The 13,380-nt window shown below is 42.5% G+C and overlaps 1 protein-coding gene across 1 annotated transcript in view; it reads right to left on the bottom strand.

The window, feature by feature from the left end:
* Positions 1-12,665, bottom strand: part of ACSL6 (acyl-CoA synthetase long chain family member 6) — a 110,522-nt gene extending 97,857 nt beyond the window's left edge. Inside the window, exon 1 of the mRNA XM_075009307.1 lies at positions 12,614-12,665. Within this exon, the coding sequence (XP_074865408.1) occupies positions 12,614-12,662 (49 nt within the window). The 5' untranslated portion in view covers positions 12,663-12,665. The remainder of the gene's footprint in view (positions 1-12,613) is intronic.
* Positions 12,666-13,380: the final 715 nt, after the last annotated feature.

The following is a 13,380-nucleotide window of genomic DNA, read 5'->3' as shown; positions in this document are numbered from 1 at the left end:
GTTAAGCATCACATGCAAGTATTGGAAGTAACTGAAAGATATTAAAAATCTAAGACAAGGGGGCAGACTGGACACTGGTTTATCTAATTACTGGAGTACAGCTGCATTTTTTGGGGGGGGAGGAGTGCGGGGGGAGTTAGCCTAAAATACTTGAAGTTATTTTCTTGCACTGCATAATTTTGTAGGGGATTTAAAGTAATTGCTGGCAGCAGAAAACAAATGGCTTTTTGTTTCAGATATCAAAATAAACATGCCTTTAAGCCTGCCCACATGGCATCATTTGCAAGACTAGGTCTAAATAAACAAATATGCAATGAACAATGACTCCAAATAATAATAAATAATTAGCAATACAATTAGCCAGTACTGGATGAAGAAATAAAATGACTATATAGTGTAATCATAAATTCTCAAAGCACACCGAGATCTTAACTAGTCCATCATTTGTGAAATAACTCATGTGCCCAGAAGCTCAGCTGGTACCAGTAAAAGCCTACGTGAAATAGCAGAATAAACTAAAACTATTACTCCAAAAAGGACACTCTTACTGTTAGGTATTGGAGGGGTAGCCATGTTAGTCTGGATCTGTAACAGCAACGAAGGGTCCTGTGGCACCTTATAGACTAACAGGAAAGTTTTGAGCATGAGCTTTCGTGAGCACAGACTCACTCCATCAGATGCTGGTCTTGGAAAACTGCAGGGCCAGGTATAAATAAGCCAGAGCAAGGGTGGGGATAACAAGGTTAGCTCAGTCAGCAAGGGTGAGGCTTACTACCAGCAGTTGATCTGGAGGTGTGAACACCAAGGGAGGGGAAGCTGCTTCTGTATTTAGCCAGCCATTCGCAGTCTTTGTTTAAGCCAGAGCTGAGGGCGTCGAATTTGCAGATTAATTGTAGCTCAGAAATTTCTCTTTGGAGTCTGGTCCTGAAATTTATTTAAAGAGAAATTTCTGAGCTACAATTCATCTGCAAATTCGACGCCCTCAGCTCAGGCTTAAACAAAGACTGCGAATGGCTGGCTAAACACAGAAGCAGCTTCCCCTCCCTTGGCGTTCACAGTGCAGGCATGAGGAGCATGGGAGGGGAGTGTGGGGATGAGAGTGAAGGGGGTACAAGAGGGAGGTGCAGAGCGAGGTGTGAAGGGCACACTGTTCAGGGGCACTGAAGCAGTGTTCCCTGTACGCTGAGCACTTGGGCAGCTGCCCAGGAGAAATTCAAGTGCTGCCCAGCTGATTAGCAGAGCACCCACACTCAATGTGTATTTCTGTCGGTGGTGCTCATCCACATGTGCGTTGGTGCACATAACAAAACTTATTCTTTCCATAGATGGCAAACATTAGAGAGAATGGTGCACAGGACGTGCAGGGGATAGGCGTGAAGAGGGCAAAGTGCAAGCGTTGGGGGGCATAGGAGGTGCAGGGGATATGAATGCATGAGGCACAGTTCAAAGGCTGGGGCACAGAAGGGAGGTGCCGGCACTAGGGGCAAAGAGAGCACAGTGCAAGGGTTATGGATACAAGAGGGAGATGCAGGAGTTACAGGGAGGAGAATGTGGGGAGCCTAGGGAGCCAACAGGGGACCAGGGACAATGAGGGGCACCACAACCACAGAAGCCAGGGGCATTAAAATGCAAATTCACCCAGGGCGCCACTTTCTCTAAGGCTGACTCTGGATGCACTGATGTTACAACTGATCTGATGGATGTTTGAATGTTTTTGCCTCTCTCCTTAGTATCACCAGTCTATTCAAGTAATGAAAAGGAGGGAAGAGATTAGGAGACAGATGGTGAACTGAATTAACTGAATACTACAGAAAGCCCAAAGCTGATCTGGGCATGTGCCAGGAAGATAGAACTACAACAGTGCAACAATAATATTACCATTGATTAATCCTTCACTTCCAAACCCTGCAGACACCATGAGTTTTAACCATTCATACGCTGGAGCTGCTGTTTGAGCCACTGAGAGAACCTCTGCAGCAAACACCATAATCCCTCCCCTTTCTCGATGCTTTGCTGAAACCATATCCTGCAGCTGGCTAAAGCTGAGCCCAAGCAGGATGGGACTGAGGGAAGGGGAGGATGCTGGTAGTTTGGAGGAAGCACTTTGAAGAATTTGCCTTCTTTAGCACATCCCACCTTCCAGGGCATCTATCCTTAGATGCTGAGGGCAGTTATTGATGGTTCCCATTCATGCTGGAAGGGCATAACAAGTGGGGTTCTGCAGGGGTCTGTTTTGGGACCGGTTCTATTCAATATCTTCACCTACAATTTAGAAATTGGCACAGAGAGTACTTTTAGTAAATTTGCAGATGATACCAAGCAACTGCAGACGAGTTGCAACTGCTTTGGAGAACAGGGTCAGAATTCAAAATTATCTGGACAAACTAGAGAAATGGGCTGAGGAAAAAAGGATGATGTTTAATAAGGACAAATGCAAAGGAACACTTAGGAAGGAACAATCAGTTTCACACACACAGAATGGGAAGAGACTCTCTAGGAAGGAGTACTGAAGGAAGGGACCTAGGGGCCATAGTGGAACACAAGTTAAATATGAGTCAGCAGCATGATGCTGTTGCAAAACAAACAAACCTGATTCTGGGATGCATTAACAGGAGTGTAGTGAGCAAGACACAAGATGTCATTTTTCTGCTGTACTCAGTGCTGATTAGGCGTCATTTGGAGTATCATGTCCAGTTTTGGGCACCGCATTTTAAGAGGTATGTGGAGAAATTGGAGAAGGTCCAAAGAAGAGCAACAAGTTCTAGAGCTATGAGGAAAGACTGAAAGAACTGGACTTGCTTAGTTTAGAAAAGAGAAGACTGTGATGGGACACAATAGCAGTTTTCAAGTACCTAAAAATAGCGTTAAAAGGAGGAGGGAGAAAAATTGTCCTCCTTGGCCTCTGAGGATAGGACAAGAAGCAATAGGCTTAAATGCTGTAAGGGAGGTTTAGGCTGAACAGTAGGAAAAGCCTCCCAATTGTCAGGGTGGTTAAACGCTAGAATAAATTGCCTTGGGAGGTTGTGGAATCTCCCTCACTGGAGATATTTAAGAGCAGGTTAGATAGACATCTGTCAGGGATGCTCACTCCAGATGGTGCTTGGTCCTGCCATGTGGGCAGAGGACTGGACTTGATGACCTCTCAAGGTCCGTTCCAGTTCTAGTGCTCTGATTCTATGCACAAATTCATTAGCAGCAGAAAAGTTTCCCCTTTATCTGCAATTGGCCAGGTGATTGCCCCCCATCCTATCACACACAGACCCAGCCACAGCGAGCCATGCAGACAGGTAGGTTTGATGAGTGAAATTAACTAGCCCTATTCTGGCACCTGCTACAGCTTCTCCGAGCCTGTCACTGGGTGCAGTGCAATCCAAAGCTGGCTGAAGTGGCCACTTGATGAACCCGATCACAGCTATACAGTGGCATTGTACCACCCTTATTAACTCAGTCCCAGTATAGGGAGCGCGGCGTGTTCACAGTACCTCCACTGTCTGACAATCTTCAGTTGCCAAAATGGCTCAAGTTTAAGAAACCTCAAGCAACCCCACACAAGAGACCAAACTGGCCCCCCATCACTGTGCACGTTAAGCAGCATTTTGGACAGCCCCAGGAATCTAGTCCAGCAGTGTCCAATAGAAATATAAAGATCTCCACACCCCCAATGCAAACAGCCGGCGACTCACCAGAGCTGCCGCCACATGAGCCGCCCTACAGCTGGAGCCATCTGAACCACACCACAAGCCACTCCTGGAGCGGTGCCACAAGCCGCAGCCACATCTGCAGCCACATTATAAGCTGTACCAGGCTGCAGCTGGATCCACCACATGCTTGTGCCATCAAATGGTGGGGTGCCTGTGCAGCACACCTCTGAGGCGCCGCATTTCACCACACTGCCATGTCCAGTTCGCCACATGTGGTGCACAGAAAGAGCAACAAATGCCCGCGGAGCGGTCAGTTGTATTTGGGAGTGAAGCCACAAAAACTTCCGAAAGCTCCACCCGGTGGAAAAAGCAGACGAACCACAAGGTGAACACGTTTCTCATCCTGCGCCTGCTTTCTGGCTGCCCTCACTCCACATTGCTTGCAGAGTCCACTCAACGTATCTACTCTGTTTTTCAAAGCTCTCTGTGGGATCGAGTCTGAAGTGACTTCTTGCTCTATCAGCCAAGATGACATACACCACCTGTGTTTCACTGGAGCTGTGACCCTACAACAGACAGACAAAAACCCACATTCTCCATTCTCCAGGATAGGAAAGAACGAGAAAGAGAAGAGAAGAGACAGGGGTTGGTGGTGTTTTTATTTTTAAATGCTTTGTGCTGCCCAGATGCTGTGGTGATGGGATCCATATAAATAATTTGATAGGTTATTCCATCAGTGCTGTTCCAGTTGTCATGCTGTTGTGAGAGGCTGAAACAGCTGGGACTGTGTCTCCAGTCTGTGCTGGCTGCTGTTTCTGCAATGCCTTTGAGTGCTGTGGAGATTGTGTGCCAAAAAAAAAAAAAAAAAAATCTAGGTAGTGTCACACTATGACTGAGGGGAAAGCAGTGAGTAGTGCAACATCTCGGCTGGTAAGCCAGGGTATCAAGTGACCGGAAACATTTTTTCTCTCTTGACCTTGTGACTAGGAGGCTTCTTGCAAGTTTACAAACACTCAGGCTAATTCTTGATCTTCCCCCCCACCCCTCCACTCTCTGATTTGCTCACCTTGATTATCTTTTTCTGATTTGTCCTCCTTGCTTACTGTTTTTGGTTCTCTGTGTCTTAAATATTGAGTCTGTTCTGGTCTGGCTATGGTCTGAAGAAGTGGGTCTGTCCCACGAAAGCTCACCTAATAAACTATTTTGCTAGTCTTGAAAGTGCTACTTGACTGCTTTTTGTTTTGATAGTGTATAGACTAGCACGGCTTACTCTCTGTTACTGTGCAAAGACGTTTGTGCACTTGAACACTGTGCTGCCACTTGAGTGCCTCATCAAAGGAAATACAGATGCCTATAATCCACTGGGTTTAAATTATTGGGTTAATAAACTGACATTCTAAAAATGTGCAAAAATCCCAGCCTAAGATAAAATCTCTACCTGCTCCCCGTGGTTCATTCTGGGTGTGCACATTGGTAGAGGGTTTATTTCAGACATGCTGACTTAGCAGAAGTTCCCAACCAGACTCTTCTGGAGACTATGAAGAACGTACCCTTGTTACTGAAAATTATGTGATAATGGCCAAATGTTTTGATGGATCCTGCTTGACTACCATAGACTTGTGTCAGAATTTATCGATGACAAGGCACTGTCTGTTGAAAATTTTTCTTTAACATAATCATGGGGCCTTTGGCCTGCTGCACAAGAAAAAAAAAGTCTTTTGTTCATTTTCCTTCTTTGTGGTTTAGAAAGAAGGTCCAAAATTTTTCTTTTATGCAAGTTTTCGTTTCTTTCCTACTTAAAAAAAAACCAAAACATCAAAATGAAGGTCTTGCTGCCTGGAACTTTATTAACTGCAGAACTGTCGAAATATCGATTTCCCAGAGTGGGATAGCTGAGCAATTCAGATGGATAGGAATTTTTAGCTAATATTATAAGAGCTCAGCACCTCGTCCTTTCTTCCTTGGAAAAAAATCTCTTTGGGTTTTGGTTTGGTTTTTACTACCAAAATTTTAACTACTAGACCAGCTAGATACTTTGGAAAAGTATTTGATGACATTTTTGTTAAAAATTCAGCACCTAACCCATCAGGTAAGTTAGTTCACAATAAACAGCTATTGAAAAACCTTCCTCAGGAGTTCGAACAACAAAACCAGGGACGATTAGACACAATAGGCCCCATTTTAAAAGGTATTTAAGACTTGGTGGAATTTATGTGACTCATTAGTTTTAACAAATATGGGGCTATGGATGGTCCGTGACAAACCTAGGTTTATTACTTTTTTATTCACTGAGTCAATTTTTCTAAAGTATTTAAGTGATTTAGAGGGTTAATCTATGAATAACTAGAACCAGTAGCAAGAAGCCCAAATCACGTAAACTCAAAATAAGTAACTTTTTTTCTTTTTTTAAAAACAGTGAGGGTGATTGAGCACTGGAACAAACTACCAAATGCTGGGTTCTCTCTCTCTTGTTGTCTGCAGATTTAGACTGGAAGCTTTTGTGGAGAATATGATTTTCTCAAACACAAGTCATTGGGCTGAATTTGGGGGTAACTTGGTGACATTTAATTACCTGTGAGATACAGAAGGTCAGACTAGATGACCTAATGGTCTCTTCTGGTCTTAAAATCTATGAGCTCCACGTGCCCCCACCCTAACACACTGCTTCTTCCACAGAAAATGTATCAGAGCGTTTTTACATATATGTTATAAGTTACTCAACTAAAAGAGGTTTTTTCTGACGCATTATCTGGTGTAACTGTTCCACATGAAAATGTAAACAGCTTGCTCACATATCAACGCCTGAAATGTGGTTTTACTCTGAATGGTGACTGTACAAAGAATGTAGTGCCTTTAGTCAACACCTCTCCCCTATTCTGTATCCAATCTACAATCGTCTTTGCTGCCTTAAGTGAAAGATGTACAATTGTCATCAGTAACCCTTCCTAAATGAAACACAAGATGGAATTTTTGTTGGCAGGTAATAAGCAGTCCTATAGCACTTTAGAGACTAACACATTTATTTGGTCATAAGCTTTTGTGGGTAAAACCCACTTCAGCAGATGGGATTTGGAGTGGAAATACAGAATCCAGAGTTTATAAAGTATGACCAGTTAATGAGGCAAATTAAGCTGTTTCTTATTCCTGTGAGTATCAATGCTGGGGGACACCACCTGCGCCAGCCCGTCAACTAAAATGATATTCTTAAACATCATCATCATCATCATCATCCAGACAGGTCAGTGGAAAGTCCAGTCAGAATAAGGCTGTTCTCAATACACAACAAAAAGTTCCCCTTCAGCAAAATATTAGGACTCAAGCATTACAACTGAAGTGCAATTGGAAGGCTATTTTCACTTACTCAGATGGCTTTGATTTTTTTTTTTTTAAACTGACAGACTATCCTAGGTCTAGACCATTCTCAATCTACTGTCTTGTCAGCCCAAACTAGGAAGGCCAGTTATAGAACTCCAGCCATTTACTAAAGGGACAAAATGTGCCAAGTAGCTGACAAGTAGTGTTGCTGCTGTCTTTTAAAAGGAAAGGAAAGCCAGTTCACAGTGAAAGCTTATATAGTAAAGTCAGGGATGCAAGCAACAGGCAAAAATGAAATAGGATTCATGGTTTTTACTCTAAAATGCCACCAAAATATCATAGAAAATGGCTCACAAATTCTGTACAAATGATCTCAATCTACAAACACACTCCAAGCTGTACAAGTCTAAAGTCTGGTTTAAACATCCTCTAAAGTGCTGATAATTCTCAGCTGAGTTCTGTAGGACTTTCTCGTAATAATTGAATAGTGCAGTGCACCTAAAAGTTATCTGCTCAGTGTAGCATGCAATCATGTTTTGTACATTAACATTCGCTCCCAATCCAGCACATTTCAGATGTCTAAAATTTGGGATGAGTATGTTAGTGTTTTTTGTTTTCTTTTCTCTTCAGTAAGTAAAGACGGGATTTTTAAAAGATTTACTGATTTAAGAGCATGAAGCCCACTGACTTTCAATGAGATTTTCACTGTTAAGGAATTTGAGAAAATGATATTTTCATTATTAAGCAATAGGTTACTTGTGCTTGTATTCTGAAATGACCATCCACACACAGATGTACACCAAGAAAAAAAATTAAAGGGAGGTAAATGAAAATTGATTGTTATTTTAGTACCAGTTTTTATGTGCACCCATCCACAGATCCACAAGTACTTTTGAAAAATCCCACTCCAAGAGGACAAACAGGGCCAATGTATAAATAGTCTCATTCAGACTTTGCTGATGAGGTCTGTCAGGTGAACTTAAGGAAACCAGAACTAATTAGAAAGACTGCTCCCTTTGTTCAAAATAAGTTATTTAAATTCTGAATTTCTTACTTAGTGAACAGTCAGGATACACAGTAACTGGTAGTAACTGGGAGACATTAAAAACAAAAAGGCAGACCGAGTACTAATTTGTGTGATCAATTACTGCATTACAGCTGGATTTGGCTATTTTTTGGGTTAGCCTAATTTGTGGGTATTTTCTTTTATTGCATAATTTTAAATAATTGCTGGCAGCAGAGAAAAAGTGGCTTTTGTTTCCAAAATCAAAATAAACATGGCTCTAACCCTGCCCACGTGGATGCATTTGTAAGAATGGACATAAAAAAGAAAAATGAAAATACAAAAAACAATGAATCCAAATAACAAATGAATAGCAATATATTTAGTCAGAATTGGAGGAAGACATAAAATGACTATATAGTATAATTATAAATTCCCAAAACAAACCAAGAAGCTAACTAGTCCATTATTCATGAAACAACTCTCATATATCAAGAATTTCAGCTGGCATCAGTAAAATCCTAAATGAAATAGCACAGTAAACTAAAACTATTACTCCAAAAAGGACATGCTTTTACTACTTTAAGTCATGCCATTGCCTTTACACATTTGCAATAAATTGATACTGTGGGGCAGAGGTAGAAAAAAATACCCCAAAAGTTACTTGACTAAAAGTACAGCTGCTGGGATGGAGGGTGGGGGATGTACTTTAGTGCAAGTTACTGGTGTCTCTCTTGAAAACTGCTTGAGTAAAAGTACGCACACATGCACACACACACACCAGTGTCACATAGAGATTTTACTCAAGTTTCCAGAAGTGAAAGCACCTGCACTTGTATTCAAGTAACTTTTTGGGTGCTTTTCCCACCTCTGCTGTGGGGTAGAGCGCATTAAGAGAACAGCCATGCCCAGGACTATCTTGGAAAGCTTGCCTCTGATCAGAAAGTCTTTCAGTATTTCTAGAGTTTGGGGGAGCTGAGTAGCTATTTCTCACAGGAAAAGGCCATTAGCATTGCCAGAGACTCCACAAGGGATCCTTAGCAGCCCTCATTTAGCAGAGCAGCCCTGAGGCTATTACTAGTTGCATTGAGGACCTGTGTGATACTCATATCCCTCCAGGATCACTTTATGAGGGGAAAGTGGCATATCCCACCTTGATCTCTCTTCCTTGGTCAATTGCCAAAGATAGCCTCACTGGATCCAAGGTCCAGCCCATGAAGGGGTCACATATAGATGACTAATACGAGGCCTGAAATCCTAAAGATTGAACACCATGATTTATAAAACCACAGTTCTGACTGTACACAGTAGTGTCCAGACAACGTAGCACAAACCAGTTCTGATCAAGTCATTCATCTGGATAAGAAAATGGCCCAGACACCACGTTGGTCCTTGGTCTCTCTGCTCAAACTGCTAACAAGAGCACCACCAAAGGCAGTTGTGATAGTGGTTGTGGTGTGTCTCACCACTAGGCACTGAACTAAGATTATCATGTCATTTCCCGTTGGTCACTAGATGCATTTCTCACATGGAAATCCAGAAACCCAGGATTCTGCCCACAATTATCAAATCTCTAACCTACTCAGTATCTCAAAGAACTACTGCTTTTTTCCCTTCTGCTTTTCCCACAAACGACTTGAGGCCACTGTGACACATGGGAACTAGTCGCAGACACCAGGAAAAGTTACTCAATAAAATTTTATTTCAGAGAAGTTAATGGAAACACTTCCATGGTCTTCTGTGGACCAGAATTTCACCTAATTATTTTCTTGTATTACCACATTCCTTTTGAGATATATTATTTTTGGACTTGGACCACGTGCCACAGTTCACCCAGGACACTTGTGAAATATTATGTCTTTCACACAAGAAGCAGATAGGTGAGCAAGTGGGAATCCTGAGAACCACAAAATTCCTTGCAATGCAATCACCTCCAGTAACAGAATCTGAAATCTCACCTCCATGACTAGGGATTTCCTACTCTGTGTGGTGCAGCCCCTTGAATAACAGAGAATTCTTGCAGAATTGTACTTCCATTACATGTGGGGAGGAAATTTAAGTTGACATATATAGCTTAAATTGGGCTTACTTCCTTTTTTTGTTCATTATAATTAAATTACAGTTAATAATATAAAAGATTTTAATATATGTCCCATCTGTAAAAAATAACCATTTTTTTTCTCCCTGGATCACTTTTTCTATTGCTTAAAATAGCTTTATCTTTGCGTCATTCATACAATTGTTCCTACAAATTTAACATTATAAATTAAAAAGCCCGAGTAGCTCAGCAGAGTAGACCAACCCAAGTGGGGACAATTCTTACAATTGGCTTGGAAGTTGTAAGCGAAATAAATTTGAGCATTTGCTTTGGGTTGCAATAATGGCAATATGCATCATTTTATGCTACTCAGCATAGCTTCTAATCCTGCCTTTTTCTGGAAGTGGTCTGAGAGGGTGGCTCCATGCTAAAAATACATATACAAATTATAAAACAGCTGCATTGCTTAGTCACTATGTTCAATGCAGTTCCAATGTTTTACCTATTTTTCAATCTGTACTTACATGTTTTCAACAAATTATCTCACTAACGATTACCATGGATCTCCTCTTCTGCTTTTTCTCAGTTGTGGCATAAACAAAGGGGCAACAAAACTGCCTCATCCTTTCAAAGGTGCTGTATTTATTTTAGGTCCAAATGTTGGATAAAAGTCCACCTCCATAAGAGGGAAAGTAAAATACTCAAGGGAAGTACAAGGCACAGTGAGTTCAGGCAGCCACCTTTTGTTTTTATGGACACTGGCTCCAATCTCTGATCCAGCTCACAAGTGAAATGCATTTGTACATGAGTTTGCACTCAACAAAATGATACTCAAAGTGGTGGAGCACAACCCCCCACCCCCTGTTTCTGATCAATATATGAGATGATATGGAGAATGGGGTGGAGAGGCTTGTGCAGCATGTGCTTTTTTTGTACAGGTCAAATTCTGTTCTACACCAGTGAATTACAGAGTATTACTGAGGGCTACACTATAATACACCTGTGAATTCAGGACCATAAATCAGGACAGCTTTGGGGGCTATGAAACAAGCACAGGCCTAGCATGGTTTTATAAGTTCCCGTGAACCAAGTGTGCCAAGTTTTGCCTTTGGACATACAAACACTATTTCCACTTCGTCATATTTGTCACTGGGCCAGTTTTCCCACTGACTTCAATAAGCGTAGGTTCGGGGCCCAGGTATAAGCAGATGCACACTTGCTAATTTTAATTTAAGTAGCCAGCTTATATATCAGGGAAAAGGTAGGCAAGTGGTACTAGGCACTCACTTGTTTCAGCATTAATATATTCCCTTTCATAAAAGGAAGCCATAGAAGCAGAGTAAATATGAGCATTAACAAATACTACATGCTACAACAACGAGAAGTCCTGTGGCACCTTATAGACTAACAGATTTTTTTTTGGAGCATAAGCGTTTCACATCTCGTGAAGCAGGTCTTTGCCCGTGAAAGCTTACGCTCCAAAACATAATTTGAATCTATAAGGTGTCACAAGACCTCTCGTTGTTGCAAATACAGACTAACATGGCTATTCTTCTGATACTGCATGGTAGGTCATGTCTCTTGACTCTTGCTTGAACATCTAAGACAATGCTGCAAAGAGAGGTTACATTTCAAAAGCATTACTTCCTCTTTGCATTCCTTCCCAATGGATGACTGTATTTGGCTGGAGAGAAGTATATTATTAGTAAGAAAAATAAAGCACAAATACTAGCAGTTCGCTCTCCTTCCTTCCTCCCCATTTGGAGCACTCAATATTGAATCTCCCTCACAAATTACGATCAGTTAAAGCTAAGCCTTAAAGGGCCAAAGAGAAGAATTCTTATTACACAGATGCAGGGTTTGGGTTTTTTTTCTGGCCTGATTAGACACTCTTTAAGTGATCGCACCATTCAAACAAAGCAATATGGCATATATTCTCTCTGGATATATACCTATATAGATGTGTACATGCCCCTACTAAACATATATGTGTCATAAGGAGGAAAAAACCCTACCTGAACTAAATTACAAAGGATGGATCTAGCTGAATAAGTCAGTGAGCTCACTGGAGAGGAATTATGTAATCTTTTCAATTGCGCACACAGCTATAATTATATTATCAAGCTGCATTAATACCTCACTGCACTGTTTCCAGATTATGAGTACGCAGCATAATATTAAATATTCATTTATGGACTTAAACCATTTCAGTTTTAACTGCATGTTTCTCCTCCCTGCCTCTTTTTTTTTTTTTTTCCTCCCCTTCTTCTTTCTTTACAGGCCTGTGAAATAAACTTACGGTAGGGCTGAGGGAGGGGGAAGGGCAGAGAGAAGGAGCGAATGTGCTGAATAGCTGAAAGGGAGTAAAGACAAATGCACAGGGAGAGGTCATTTCACAAAGGACCTCGTTTGTACCAGACCCGAGCTGTCATTTCTCGCTTGCTGGACCGGAGCAGCATCCCCACTGTTGACGTAACATTCATGCAGCCTAATCCTGATTCCATGAGAAAAGGAGAGGATGAAAAACAACAGCGAACTGGGGAGGGATGGAAATGCTGAGAAAGGGATGAAAAGGTGACATCAAGGGGGAATGGCGAGAGCTGGAGCAGCACTTACCCATAAATAGCCAGATGGAGCCACCAGACACGAGGAAGAAGGTGAGCATGCCTGCTGGATCCGGCTGCAGCATGGGCGGCCTGAGGAAACTGAGTGCAGAGTGAGTGGAGGGTTGCGGGGGGCGGGGGGCTGGGAATGCAGCACATTCACTGCAGAGATTGAGGCGGCGGCAGCAGCAGCAGCAGCAGCAGGAGGGACTGGACCACTCCGCCTGCTCCAAGGCACAGTGTGCTTGTCAGCTACTCCCACAGCATAGGGTGGTATTTTTAGCAATCCCCCTTCCTCTGGGACTGCTAGCGGCTTCTTAAAGGGGGCAACACATCCCACCTGGGTAGGGCTCACTGATGAGCACGCAAGCAATTCCCTTCCCCCTCCTGCAAATCCAGCAGCAAAGGGGAGGAAAAAGGGGATAGGGGAAGGGGAGAAACGTGATTTGTTGCTTTCTGACATCTTATCCTGGGTCCAAAGAATTGCCCCAATAGCAGGCCCTGCAGGAGCAAAGCGCCAGAATGCTCCCAAGTGTCAGAGAGGCTGCGTGCTTACATTCCACCTGAAGTCAGTGGGATCTGTAGGCACTCAGGACCTCTTGGAATGTTCATGTCTTCACACAGGGCAAAGGACTAGGCAGGGGAGTTGAGAGCCAAGTTGATTTTCATGGTCTGTGTGAACAGTTGGAGAACACAGATCGGGGGTTGAGTGACTCCATCCTTTTCTGAATATGCTGGTCTCAGAAAACTCTTCTTTCAGCTGCCAGGCATGAGAAGGGC

The sequence above is a fragment of the Carettochelys insculpta genome, chromosome 15, assembly GCF_033958435.1.
Source record: "Carettochelys insculpta isolate YL-2023 chromosome 15, ASM3395843v1, whole genome shotgun sequence".
Lineage (NCBI taxonomy): Eukaryota > Metazoa > Chordata > Testudines > Carettochelyidae > Carettochelys > Carettochelys insculpta.
Note: the sequence above shows the minus strand (reverse complement) of the source record. Positions and strands in the feature narration are given on the sequence as shown.